The sequence below is a fragment of the Pagrus major genome, chromosome 14 (genome assembly GCF_040436345.1).
Source record: "Pagrus major chromosome 14, Pma_NU_1.0".
Taxonomy (NCBI): Eukaryota; Metazoa; Chordata; class Actinopteri; order Spariformes; family Sparidae; genus Pagrus; species Pagrus major.
In genome coordinates this window covers 18,269,716-18,283,763 of record NC_133228.1, presented here as the reverse complement: position 1 = coordinate 18,283,763, position 14,048 = coordinate 18,269,716, and the positions used below count along the sequence as shown (strand labels likewise).

At 39.8% G+C, this 14,048-nt stretch overlaps 3 protein-coding genes across 5 annotated transcripts in view; all 3 read right to left on the bottom strand.

The window, feature by feature from the left end:
* apaf1 (apoptotic peptidase activating factor 1) overlaps positions 1-243 on the bottom strand; it is a 46,098-nt gene extending 45,855 nt beyond the window's left edge. For all 3 annotated transcript variants that reach the window (XM_073481035.1, XM_073481033.1, XM_073481034.1), the window contains exon 1: positions 135-243. The gene's annotated coding sequence lies outside the window, so the exon portion shown is untranslated. The remainder of the gene's footprint in view (positions 1-134) is intronic.
* A 1,140-nt stretch (positions 244-1,383) lies between these two features.
* Positions 1,384-9,071, bottom strand: tcp11l2 (t-complex 11, testis-specific-like 2). The gene is made up of 10 exons (XM_073480643.1): positions 8,981-9,071; positions 5,157-5,337; positions 4,899-5,031; positions 4,563-4,683; positions 4,185-4,408; positions 3,942-4,078; positions 3,616-3,803; positions 3,136-3,317; positions 2,849-3,021; positions 1,384-2,744 (listed from the first exon to the last, which is right to left on the bottom strand). Exons 2-10 carry the CDS (start codon positions 5,323-5,325, stop codon positions 2,482-2,484), a joined length of 1,590 nt encoding a protein of 529 aa, XP_073336744.1. The 5' UTR covers positions 5,326-5,337; positions 8,981-9,071; the 3' UTR covers positions 1,384-2,481.
* Positions 9,072-12,693: 3,622 nt separating this feature from the next.
* Positions 12,694-13,839, bottom strand: LOC141008168 (4-galactosyl-N-acetylglucosaminide 3-alpha-L-fucosyltransferase 9-like). Its single transcript, XM_073480415.1, has one exon. The coding sequence runs from the start codon at positions 13,837-13,839 to the stop codon at positions 12,694-12,696; it is 1,146 nt and encodes a 381-aa protein (XP_073336516.1).
* Between the last annotated feature and the right edge of the window lie 209 nt (positions 13,840-14,048).

Below are 14,048 nucleotides of genomic sequence, written 5' to 3'. Positions count from 1 at the left end.
TCTCGTCTTATCGCTTAACTACGGCACAGGTAGGCTGACACTCTTTGCTCATTTCAATACTTGTCTCGACAAGTTCACTCACTCAAACCTGCCAGAACATGAAACAAAGAAAGTAACCACCAGAAGGTACTCACGAATATCTTCTTCTCTTAAACGAGGACTGTGTTTGTTGAGCTGTATATGTCCGTTAGCTGAAGCCGAGTTTTAAATAATCCGATGTGTAAAAAGGTAATTATTGTCTGTGTTGACGCTGTGCTGCACGCCCAATTTTGAAAGGGAGCTTCCTGGTCCTCAACAATAACAACCACCCCGGTGTGAAGCGGCCAATCGCGTGGCGAGATTCAAACCACGTGACTGGTGAGGTCATGCGTTTGAGGAAATTGTAACCGGGCAAACTGATGCTGCTTTCACTGACTACTCCGCTTCTCGGAAATACGCGAGTTCGCATATTTAAATGCCCTGTGATGCAATTAAAGCATCCACTTAACAAGAGAGATCCAATGGCGATTCATTCATTATTATTATTATTGTTGTTATTATTATTATCAGTAAAGCCGAGCGGCACGAAGCTATTAGCGCTGCTCCTACAGTTAAATAGTAAAAATGCGCTTTACTTTTATCATTTGTTAATCTTTAATCAGTCTGACCAAGAGTAATTGTGTACATAACCTTTCTTCTTAATCCGTTAAACAGGGTTAAAGCTTTTGGTTTGCTAAATATAAATTTTGGTCATCCAAAAAGTCTTCATCCGTGTTTACAACTCCGAGTTACAAGATTTCCGGACGGCACTCAAAGGCAACATTACTGCCTAGTGACAGCAAGCGATGACAGCATGTTGTTTATTCCACAGGCCAGTGATGCACTGATAATGCAATTATAAGTGGCCACCAACAGATTAACTGTGTAATGCTGTAAACAAATTGTCATAGCTTGTTGTTGTAGTCAAATCTGAATAATAATTTCGAAATAAGATGATGGAAGTCTGTGAATCAATATATTTCACAACCTTATCTCCATTTAGAGAAAATAATAATTATCTCAAATGAATTTGGTCCATTTTTCATTAGTAAGGATGTAAATCTTGATCCTAACTTCAGCAGCATTATCTAATCAGGGATGTTTATAACCAAAATCATGTTTTCTAAAAGCCTGAATCTTCCCAGTATACCTCTATTTTTAAAATATTTTTATTTTATTTTGTTTTAATAAATTTAATTATTTAAAGACTTAGTAGTTTAAGACAAACATTACGGGTAAAGTAATTAACCAATGTGGAAGACAGGCAATGTACATGACCACACTTTGCATACAGACTCAGCAGACAAATATGATTTTCTTCCAGAACGTTTCAAATGTGCCAGAAATAAACAAAGAAATTGGCAATTTTCTCTTTTAAAGTTTTATTATATTAAATGTAGTACACAAGAGAAGAACAACAACTTCCCACATTTTCATTTAAACCTTCATGTAAAGTACATAGTTGCTTAACTTTGTGCATAACTGGGTCCACTGGAAACTTTGGACACACTTTTGAGTTAAGCATCTTTTCCTTTTTCCCCCCACAGGTCCTAACAGCCAACACAGCAATGCTGTAACAACTATAGTACCTCAAAAAGCAACGAACAATGAAACAAACTAGCAACTAAATCAATGTAACAAGTATTCAACTGGCAGAGAACAAAAAGTACATACAATATGTGACAAATACACCAACAAAGTACTCAAGTAAAAACTAAAGTGACTTAACCCCAACACAAAGCTACTCATGCAGACAACTTTTCCTTACTTCTTCGAAAAATCACTTTTTTTTTTCAGTTCCATTTCAATTTTTTTGTTGGTGTATAGTAATATCAGTGGATTCAAAAGAAAACAGAAAGTTTAGTTCTCTGGCTGATAGAAAAAAGTTAAAGGGAGAACAATCAAAAGGACTGGGAAAGGGGCTATCTCATGACTGTGGTCATAGTTAACTGTAGTTATACTGTGATAAACAATAATTTGTTATATGTAAAAAATCTGATACTACTCTGCTACGTCTCTGAATATAGAAGCTTCTTCCTCTTTGCTTCATAAAGCATACTGTATGCTTTAGACATACTATGGTTTTCCCATTATTTCCTCCACAATAACAGGAGTTTGACTGCAGATAACTTTACAATGTAGATACCACTATCACGGTTAGGTTCAAGAAATGGATCGATGTAACACTGGTTTTCTGGTTTGAAGCCGTAAATGTTCACAGGAGAGCACATTTCAGAGCAAAGGACACAGGTCACATTAAATGTCGACCACTTGCACCTACGGTGCAGTGCTTTTACTGCTAAATGTAGTGATAAAATCTACATTTATAACACGCTTAGGGTAACTCCAACTATTGGAGCACACTGACCAAGTGAAGCAGCAGCACTGCCGAGCTCTTGTGGTACCGTAGCTTAAGCTATGTCTACTAACAAAGGGACTCCTTAAACTACATGTGCCATGGTTTTAATTGGAGGGGACAGATTCATGAGCGGTGTCCGGAGAAGGGTTTGCTGCTGGTGGGCTGCTGCTGAACATCAGCTTCCTGATGATATCTGCGTAGAAACGTCCATAGACACTCTTGTTGTAGTTTACCAGGGAGATGAACTTTGCTCCGATCAGTGCTAGTTGAGGTTTGATGGGGGTCAGGCCGGCTGGTACCTGTTCAAGTTTGAGCTGGTATTTGGGATCACAGATGAGCACCATGAAGTATTGCTGCACTCGATCCTCTGCACGAAAACACAACGAGTAAGAGAAAGGGAAATAACAGGTTAGAATTCGGGGTGGCTTGATATTGGACAAGACTCAAATAAGCTCACACTCACTATCTTACCAACGAGAGTGCGAATTGGATTATCCTTCTGTGTGATGCTGCAGATCTGGCCTCGAAGAGTGGCCTGCAGCGCAGGGCTGAGCGCAGGGTAGCCCCTTTCAGTTAAAGACTTATTGAGCTCACAGCAGATCTGAGCACTGGTGCCCTCTAGTGCCTCTTCTAGGTTAAAGTCCCTACAGATTGAAGGAGAAGAGAGTTCTGGTTTGAGCTCATATTTCATGCAAAGTAGATAGTAAATAAACTGCACGTTTGAATACAGATTATGGATTTTTAAAAAGTGAACTGACCGGCTGTGCATTCCCTCCAGCAGCACACTGGTCATCCTCTTCAGACGTTCAGACAGGGAGGGCAGACCCTGGATAGGCCCTCCGATGGTGCTGTGGACAATCAGCAGCACCTCGTTCACCATCTGAACCTGCCGGAGCTGCCACTGAATCTCTCGCAGACGTGGCTCATCAGTCATCCAGGTCTAAAGCAGAATCAAAAAGAGAGACGTGAATGAATAGTTTGGGAATAGTTCTGGGAAAATACACAAGAGTTAGATGAGAAGATGGACACCACGGTCATGTCTGTGGGTAAGTATGGTGCTAAAGCTGAGAGGTGACTAGCTTAGCTTCGCTCAAAAACTGGAAATAGGGGTAAGCAGCTAGCCTGGCTATGGCTGAAGTTGAGAAATCCACCTCCAAGCACTTCTGAAGCTGTGTAAATTGTTGCCTCACAAACTAATGTGAGCAACCTAAACCTACACATATTTAAAGTACGCTCACCTCGGGCAGTGGGCTCTTATTGTAGTCCCAAGTGAGGATGCTGAGAAAGGCGGTGTTGAGGACCTGGAAGGGCCCGGGCACTGCTCGCTGTCCTTTCCCCTGACCTGAGCTCTTCTCTGTGGGAGTGGTGGCCGACAGCAGCTCCTCCAGTGCCGACTTGATCCATGAGGTGGTGTGGTCCAAAGCACCTGAGGAAGTTCATCAAAGTAATACTGATTGAGGAGTTTGTTCTTAATAAAAGGCAGACTAGCCAGAAAATTATTTGTTTATTCCATGGACCTACATATAGTATTAAAAGCCCTAGAGAATATGGTGTTCTCACTCACTGGGTGTCTTGTCCAGGATGCTCTGAAACTTTGCCCTCTCATACTCGACGCCCTGCCTCTGCAGCACAGGCCTTAAATTATCTATTGAGAAGTTGACCATGTCTGCCTGCATCAGGTCCAGCACCCGGAATATCTCCCTGGTGTGTGAAAAAGAAGAGCCACTGAGATAAAGCTGAGCTAAAAAAGACAGCCAATCTCTGGCTTTATCTCAGCGTTTAAATGCTTTACCAAATGTGTATTTACCTGAACAATGTCACTATGTTGTCTGTGTTTTCACGGAGCTTCTTGATTTCTTCATCCCTAACTGGTGCACACATCTTGCCCATTGTGGTGATGATATAAGAGGCAAGCCCCTGGATGTCAACAGCATTGTTGTCGGCCTGCTGACGAATCAGGTCCATGTCCAGCACCTCCATGATCTGGGTCCTCATGCGGTTGGCACCCGGATTGAGGAACGACAGTAATGTCTGACCGCAGAGGAAAATCATTGTAATCTTGCTGCTAAAGTTGTTATTGTTTTCTACATAAGCCGGTCATAGAGCAGGCCACGATTAATTACAAAAAGATCTTTAAAACTTCATTGCGATGAAGCTCTAAACATCAGATTGTGTGTGTGCTGACCTCTCGGATCTCCTCCAATAATGTGATGGCTTGCCTGTACTCAGGCGGGTCGTCGTTCAGCTCAGACTCCAGGATGTCCCAGAAGGCCTTGTGGACATTATCTCGAACTGCCTTCCACAAACTAAAAAAAAAAAAAAAAGGAGGGGAGGAGGAGGATTAGGTTTAGCTAAGAGTGTCAGGAAAAATGAAAAGTTCCTCCTCCATGAGATGTATGCATCTTTATAGAATGTATAGTCACAATAAGCAGCTCTCTGTGGTATTAAGGTCCACTGATATTCTACAAAACATGATCAGGGTGTAAACAAATGGAGACCCACAATCTTTTTCATAGTATACCTGTCCTGAGGTAGGCTGTCCAGCTCCAGATGGAAGTTGCGGTTCATAACGACCTCATGGGCCAAGCGGAGATTGAACAGGTCTCTGGCAGACTCCATGACTTCATCCAGGTTTAAGGTTTTGGGTGGGCTTGCTGAGGGAACAATGAGAGCCAAAAAGCGGGAGCGTAAAATCAACTGTTCAAATCAAAATGACGGGGAAACAAATCACGGACACAGAAATGTAGACAGTAAATCAGTAACAAGTGAGCAAACTCACAGGAGGGTGTGCAGTGCTTGCTGGAGCAGTCGCTCGTGAAGCTTTCACGGGAACAGTCCAGGTCGCTGGTTGACGTCATGCTGTCACAGCGCTCCGACGACGAGTCCGCATCGCTGCCTTGGTCCTCGCCGCTGGATGTGGAGGTGGGTCGCTCATCGTTTAGAGGCATCTTGGGTCACAGCTGCACATGAGAAGTTATAACCTTTAGCTTGTTGACTATAACCTCTACAGATCCAACTGGATTTAACACTCTTTGTCTAACTCAACCTGTTCAGCCAGTCACAAGCTAATGGATATTTTACTATTTTCTACTGCTACAGGAACCTGTTTAGTATTTAAATGGAGAGTTTATCATTCCTCCTTTGTCTGGATTGGAACGGGGCAATACTTTGATATTATCGTGATACGGCATCAGTGTTGTCTTTTCCTGGTTGTAACAGCTGCATTACAGTAAAGTGATGTCATTCTCTGAACTTACCAGCCTTTTTGACTTCTAAATCTTGTCTTTATTAAATTAGTCATTATATCAACATTACAGATGATTTTTGATCAAAAATCTCACTGTGATAATATTTTGTGAAAGCACCAATAGTCAATATCGAGGTATTTGGTAAAAAACATCATAATATTTGATTGTGTTGCTCAGTCCTAACATTTGTGGCATGCTTTATAGGATATTTCAAAATATCGAGATTATATATTGTATATCAGGATAAAGCCTAAGAATACTGTGATATTATTTTAATGCCATATTGCCCAGCCCCATTTGCTGTTTTAAGAAAAAAGCTTTTTAGTAGCTCCTAACAGGAACAGTAAAAAAAAAAAAAATCCCTGACATCTGATGCATGATGAAATCTTATATTTTTAACCATTTGCAATAAGTTCCACGAAAAGACCCAAAACCAACCATTGCTTATCCTTCTAACAAGTCTGGTCTGTGTTGTAAAACGCTGATGTAACCTCATATTTTCATGCCATAGTAAAACTATTAAAAACAACTAAATGTGCCACACTGTTGAGCTGGGTAACATGTTCCATGACTACAGACACACAAAAATGTATTATACTGTGGATGAAAACAGTCCCAGACAAATGTGCTATTAAAACATTTTTAGTCTTTTCCCTTGAATTTGCTAACAATTACAAAACTATAAGCTTATAAATCCTTGAAAGGAATTTCTAAAAAAGTAAACAAATGAAATAAGCTTTCCCTCAGTGGTACCTGCGCTTGTGTTAGCAGAGTGTGAGTGAGTGAGAGAGCGTTATTTGTTCACTTAAGTCTAGCTGCTGTTGCTAAGGCGGTTAACACAGATTGTAACAAAAACACCAGACACACTCAAACAGCTGGCAGGCCAGTCTCCATGGAAACGGAGGTAGCTGCCTGGCTCCACAGTTCTGTCTGAGATCAACATCTACATCTTATTACCCTAATGTTAAACTTCCTCATTGTGCATGAAGTAATTCATTGGAAAAATACCGTCTGGTGATTAAGTACGTGTTTACCGCCACAGGGGTTGGCAACACGATCCACAGTCAGGGCGCACAGAACAGCACTGGCTCCATACCTTGGCTACACAATAGCTATTATTCCTTGAGGATAAAAAGGGACACTGTGTCCACACCTATCTCGGATCAACCGTGTCTCCAGGGCAACATGGGACAACCGAGCGGCTTCTCAACCGTCACACTGATCCTGTTACACCTGTACCTGTGTAGTCTGTTTTCTGCGCAAATATAAAAACATTAGCATAACAAACGGAAGTACAAAACATTGATCAGCTAAAGCCAAACTTGAAGTTTTAAAGGGACAGTTCACCCCAAAATCAATACCACCAATATTCCCACTTACCCGTAGTGCTATTGATCCATCTAGATTGTTTTGGTGTGAGTTGCCGAGTTTTGGAGACATGGATACCAAAAAGGCACTTGGTTTTGTGGTGCTCGAAGCACCAATAAAATGTGTTTTAAAAGTGCAATGTCTGTTTCCAGAAATCATGAGTCGGTTACTCAAGATAGTAGTCAGACCTTTTTGTGAGCATATCAGCGCACAGAAGGAAACGTGCATCTAATCACTAATTAACGTTACAGCTCAGCCAAGGAGGACGCCATTAACGCGCTTTCACAAGTATGAGCCCTCTTGTTTATGAGTAAATGCATCGTCCCTTCTGCATTTTGATACAGTTGGTGCAGTTTTGCAGAAAGAAAATAGTTCATTTCTGGAGAGTGACATTGTTGTTGAGTTTTTCAAATGTATCTTGTTATGCAAGACGAGTGCCATCTAGCTCATATATATTTGAGAGAAGTCAGATATCTCGACAGCCAACATCTTCAAAACTCTGGAACTCACACCAAAACAATCTAGATGGATAAAAAGCACTATAAGCAAGAGGAAAAATGTGTATTTTCACTTTTGGAGTGAATTGTCCCTTTACGTTGTGCACATGTTCCCATCATTGCAAACAAATAACCACACTTGGCTGAAAAAAACCCCACACAAATGTATTTTGATTTCTGTAACGACTATGATTAAGTAGTCCTCTGCCTTTCTAATATTATCTGAGACATACAGTGCGAGCAGTGTGACCCTTGGGTGTTCCTGTCCCCAGTTTTAGTTATCTGCTGCCGAAAATGAACGCACACTCCCTCGCTGCTCTTTTGGTTTAAAGATAGCTCAAGGGGGTGAGGGTGAGGGTGGATGTGTGTGTGTGGGGGGGGGGTGGGGAGTGTGTGACTTCCATGTACCCCTGCTCATTCATTACATCATCTGCTAGACTTGACAGCTAGGTCACAGCAACGCAAGCAGGCCAATTTTCAAAGATTATCCAGAGCGATGGACACGGTACAGTCCGGAAAACTGATCGTGGATTAGGTCTACTCTGTCATCTGCCGCTTCGTTACCAGAAATCCTCTTTAAGTAGTCTGGGTGTTGGCAAAATCAAATGCGGTGGACTGTTAATGCAAAAACAGAAACATTAGACTTGCATGGACATGTTTAAAGAAATGTATTTGACTGCTTTAAAATATACTTTAGATTTTAAATAGAGCACTGAAATGCAGTGTGCTGATAACAATATATGTGCATGGATGTGTTTATGATTTACCCAGGTGTTTTGGAGGACACTCACACGAGCAAAAACGAAACAAAGGAACTGACATACAGGCTGCATACAGTTACAGTAACTCCTGGAGAAACAAAGAGAGCCTGCTGGGATCCAGATTTCACTGCAGTATAATGTAAACAAAGCAGTGGATGAAGGAGGCTGGGCTAACAACACGGGCGCCGTCGTTATTGGCTGCAGCTCCCCGTCTCTCAACCCTACATGGAAAACGTTTGGTTACATTGCTCTGCACATGGATAAAAAAAAACATCCACACACGCGCAAGAAGTGGATACACGTGATCTGAGCAGCAGACCAAAACAAGAACTCCAAGCACATTTTAAAATAGTACATTGTATCCACGCCAGACCCTATGCGAAAAAGGCAGTAAGATTAAATGCAGTACGTTCATGCCTTAAAAGATATTTGTAGACGATAACGTTAAGTGTCATACTGTTATCAGCGTTTACACGACAGTCTTTGTTAGTTAACCGGCCACTTTGGCTGTGAGAACCGAATAAAAATGCTGAAATTGTTTAAATCCACCGAGCAGCTGTACTTCGACATTAGCCTTGACATGCTAGCTGACACCTTCGACGACTGAACCCAAGTTTCCGCTCCACAACAAAGCCAAACTCAACTGAGCGTAAAAGTTACGAACAGAGCCAGCCGATGTACTCACAGTTTCAAACACACTCAAATGCGAGAAACGAAAGCGACTTTTACCTCCTTCAAGTCTCCGGAAAGGGAGACTGACACAAAAATAGCTCAGTTCTGAAAGGGAGATTCGGCGTCGTCCTGTGCTGTTCGTCGCTCTGTTTAAAGGTCCTTCTTCACTCCAGCTAGCTCCGAGGACAAACAGGCGAAACCATTTCATACAAAGGGGGGTTCAACCGCCTTAAACGTGTTTATATCTGAGATCCAAGTGTTTCAGTAACAATAACAACTTTAAATTGATATACATAAAAATTAATGCACGAACTTTGGACGGGAAAAGCAATTTAAAGCGATATTCTACACTATTGTACCTGTCATTCAAATGGTACGCTCCGATCCGCTTCACGTGGGACGTGTTTGTTTACGGATATGACATCAGTGTTGTTGACAGGCGTGTGTGTGTGTGTGCGTGCGTGCGTGCGTGTGTGTGTGGCCAAACCGTATTAAGGGTATTATTTAATTATTTATATTTATTATGACGACAAAACTTAAACACATTATGCCCAAGAGTGGGCATTTAAAACCCACTGAGAGTCTGATGACTTTGCTCCACTTTTTTCTATATCCTCCACGAGATGTTCCTAATTGTTCAATAAGAAAAAAAAAAACATTTTGGAGCAAGAAAATGGTCAAGACTTGTATTTTTAAATAATGAAAATAATAATAACAACAACAATAAAAATACAAATGATAATAAAACCCATAAATTTACACCTCAAAACACAACGCAAAGCAAATAAATCATGAAAACTTACAATAGAGATAAGGATAAATACATGTACCTATATGTAAATTGCAAAAGATCTCCATTTACATGTAGGCTATTTAATGATATTTATTCTCATTTTATTGTAATTTTTTACATTTACTTTCATGTCAAAAACGTGTTTTGTGGTATATATTTAAAGATATTATTTTCATCCATTCTTGCTGTCGTCGGTTGGTTTTTGTTATTAATGAATATAAGTTTTTACCCTGGAAAAAATCTAATGATACACCCTGATGGGGCTGTTTTCTTACTCCCAAACAGAGTCCCCATAATGTGAGTGAGCTTTGTTCTACTCTATGTTAAGGAAAGGAGATAAGTACAAAGCTTCTGCTGTCTGTCGCAGTGTAAAATATCAGCCAAAGAGGTTGGCCGTTCGTGGAGAAATAGAAGGGTGTATTTTTATGATGTAGATTGTGCAGACTTTATCCACTGTTTTACTGTCTGTTCCGACTTCACCCATTCTTCAGTGCCAGTTGTCATCTTGGAGGTAAAAAAACTGAACAATTTAAGAAACATCACAAATTAATCAGCAGTTTGGGTGGAAGTGATTAATCCAGAAATCAAAGTTCATATTTTGATCAGGAAAATAAACAATGTCAGAGATGAGGGATAGTCTTTGAATCAGTCTGAAAATGGAGTGTTGTTGTTGTACCAGATTATGACACTAGATGGAGCCACGTTCTCTTGAAATGGAGGTGCAGATGTGTGAGCGTCCTTTCCTATGGAACAGAGGGGGAACATTATCTGACAGTAATACTCCAAGCTGTCAGGATGCGTTCCCCCTACTGTAAATGGTCAAATTTAATGATATCAGTCTGAAAATCACAGGACTTATCTGTTGTGGGGAAAGAAGTCAGCAGTATGAATTTGAAAGATGTGTGAGCCTCCTTTCATATGGATATGGTATGGTATATGGTATTCACCACTCATGTGTGAATATAGAAGGAAGTGCCTGGCATAGTATGGTATTGGATTTCTGCACAAGGAAGTAACAGTGTGGAAATCCCTATGTTGTTTCTGTCTGTTGGTTTTCAGTCCTGTTAAATAAATAAATCTGTTGTAGTTGAATGGTTTATGCTAAGCCCGCAGACACAGAGAGCAGGTCTGAGGAAGTAATTAAGAACAACTGGAGGGTAACACATTTAAACTGTTGGCCAAGAGTTAGTGATCATACCAATATAATGCAAGTAAAACAATGCAAGATTAAAATTAGAGCTCAAAAATAAAAAAGTATTAAAATGATGTTAATGAACATTATACAGGCTACTAATAATCACTAGACCAGCGATATGACCTCATAGTTAGCACAATAACAATGAACCACTGTTACACACAGTCATAAATAGGAATATTAAGACATATTAAATAAGGGTAAAAAAAAGTAATTGTAATTTAAACAAAGCTTTTTGATATACATATTGTACATTTGAGTATGTTTTACAAAAATTATTTAGCATTTGGGAACCAAATGATATTTTTAATGTTTACTTAATATTTTACTGTGCATTTTTATCAAAGAATTTGAGAATGGAGTGATTAAACTGATCAATTAACTAATAACTACAATTATTACTTATTCCAAATCAGTATTCTTCATCATCAACAACATATCAGGTAAACATGTATGGTAGTGTCATGGTAGTGTAAAGTAATGTGTTATCCCTAACACTGGTTACTATACACGTTTAAAGTGATCGGAGTGCAGATCTCGCAGGACCTAAGCTGGAATAAGAACACCTCAGGGATCACGAAACTGCTGATCTGGAGCATGTGCACTACTGCACTTCATGAGCCTTAGTCATAGTTTAGTTTTAAATTATTATATTGTGTGTATTTGTTGTGTTCATGTTATGGGATCCCGGAGAAACGTAATCTCATGTTTGCTGCACTTCTTTTGTTGTTACAGCTAAATGACAATAAAGCTTTGATTGATTGATTGATTAATTGATTGATTGATCAATCTACAAGTTGTAGTTCGAGTTCGAGTTAGAATAGTTTAAAGTCAGCCTGTATAGAGTGTGTTACAAATGTAATGCCTTACAGTAATATATTTCTTTTAGCGGTAACGGAGTAATATATATTACTGAAATAATATTTCAGTAATATAGGCATAACGATGAAGCCCAATCCTCCGAGTGCCCTTTAACTTACATTCTTGAATCACACATGCCCATACAGTCCTTGTTCTGTTGACTAAAATAAAAAGGCATAGAAAATAAGAGATTTTTGTTTTGTCATGTCAATATTGGCTACATCATAAAAGGTACAGGTCTATTGTGTTTCATATGACTAAGTTTACAATTAAGAAATATTTATTCCTTTCTCATAATATATCAGACTTAAAAAGATCTAGGCTATTTAGTTGTTCAAATAAACTTGCCTTGCCTTATACAGATTATTTGAGCATTTCGTTGAATGTAACTAAAAAGTAGTGTAATAGTAATTCATTACTCTACGAAGACAGTAATATTGTAATGTAATATATAACTTTAAACTAAAGGTAACTAGTAATTTGTAACATATTGCATTTTGAAAGTAACTTGCCCAACACTGATAGTAACTATGTAGTGAGAGGTGGTGACGTTGAAGTCATGCGACTGTGATGTAGTCTGTTTACAGCCTAACGTTAGCTTTTTACTTCCAGCGATTGAATTTACGCTTCGAAAATCACATAAGTCACACAAACTTCCATCCACCTTCATTATATTGCATTCAAAACAATATCGTACATGTGTGAAAATAATGATACTTCAAATACTCCTGAGACAGATCACAGTTCGAAGAATTTCTACTTGAAAGATAAAATATTGACCTGCAAAAACATAAATGTGGAAAATTTAACAGCTAGAATCTCCAATATACCTACAACATATGTAACATGAATCAATTGCTGACCTGTAAAAATACATGCACAACCGGAAAAGTGAGATAATTGAAAACTCTTTCTCGTCTGTTAACCCCAGTACCATTTGTTGAGATCATGAACATATTCGTACACTCTGTGTTTTTGTAAGTACCTACAGGTTTTGCAAGCATGTTCTTTCCCAAACCAATTCCCTTGCACTTTGAACCTGTTGGTCCAGTTAAAGTATCCTGTGTACTCAGAGTCGTTTTTGTCGAGGTACAGTAGCCTCTCTGCCAGCTCCTTTGGTGTGGAAAAGTCATCGACATGGATGAAAGAATCTCCTGGGATGTGGTCCTCATAGTTTTGTCTTGAAGTGCCCAGAACTACTGGCACAGTACCGAGGTTCATTGGCGTGTATAACTTCTCTGTGATGTAGTCTTTGTGAACTGAGTTTTCAAAGGAGAGGTAGAATTTACAACTAGAAACTATCTTTGAATAGTCTTCGTCACTTAGTTCATGGCCAAATGCCCTTCCATAAGTGTGAATCCTGACGTGTTCTTTCAGTTTATTGTAGAACTGAACTCTCCTAAACTGTGTGTTCCAGTTGGTCACAATCCAACAGACCAACTTGTCCTTTGCTGGCAATTTGAAACTTTCATCTTCAGGTGTCACAGGCTCCAGGTGCCCATAGGGCACAGGAATATTTGAATCAAGTCGATAGGTGGATGTCAGGTTAAATGAGTTATTAATCTCGGAGATTGGACCTGAGTTTGCAGGCGACTCCATATTTAACCACACCCATTTCTGAAAGCAGGGACGTGGTTTTTTTGGCAAGTCTGCAAGATTTCCATGAATGTCATTGTGGTGGAAGAGAACCCCGTGGGCTTTGTCGTAAAGGGTCTTGTCATCAGTCAAGTGGCATTTTGTGATGTGGAAATCACTGCAACTCAGATCAAACTTGAAACCAAACGGCCACATCCAGATCAATAGGATTGTGTCAGGCTCAGTGTCCACTGCTGCAGCCTGGATCTCCTGGGTGTGGTTGTGGTGAAGCTCTGTGGAACAGTTTGAGTCTCCAGGTACACACAGAACTGGAGGACAGGATTGACGGGCTCTGTCCATGAACATTTTGGAAGATAGGAACTTGATGTCCAGTTTGTGATATGTGAAGAAAATACCTAATAAACACAACACCATGAGGCTGCCGAAGCCAAATCGGCGCAGGGCTATCCACTGGGGGACTGATGATGGCATGGCTCTCCTTTGCAGAAAGAAAAGATGGATTAATTACAGCATTTGATATAACAATGAACATTGTTGACTGCTTCTACACAAGTGGTATTTTACTGACCATTTTATATATTACAGGTTAAGATATAAAGTTGTAAAAAAATCTTTAAGAAAGACCAAACATGAATAATCAATCAAATTAACAGTGAACATGAGCAAACTTACAAATTAAG

What these genes read in the sequence shown, in the direction of transcription:
- tcp11l2 (XM_073480643.1), bottom strand. Translation starts at nt 5,325, where the DNA reads ATGCCTCTAAACGATGAGCGACCCACCTCCACATCCAGCGGCGAGGAC. An exon ending in ATAAGAGCCCACTGCCCGAG is followed by an intron (nt 3,318 to 3,615) that starts GTGAGCGTACTT and finishes ATTCTGCTTTAG; the next exon opens with ACCTGGATGACTGATGAGCC. An exon ending in CTGGAGGGAATGCACAGCCG is followed by an intron (nt 3,022 to 3,135) that starts GTCAGTTCACTT and finishes TTCAATCTGTAG; the next exon opens with GGACTTTAACCTAGAAGAGG.
- LOC141008168 (XM_073480415.1), bottom strand. Translation starts at nt 13,839, where the DNA reads ATGCCATCATCAGTCCCCCAGTGGATAGCCCTGCGCCGATTTGGCTTC.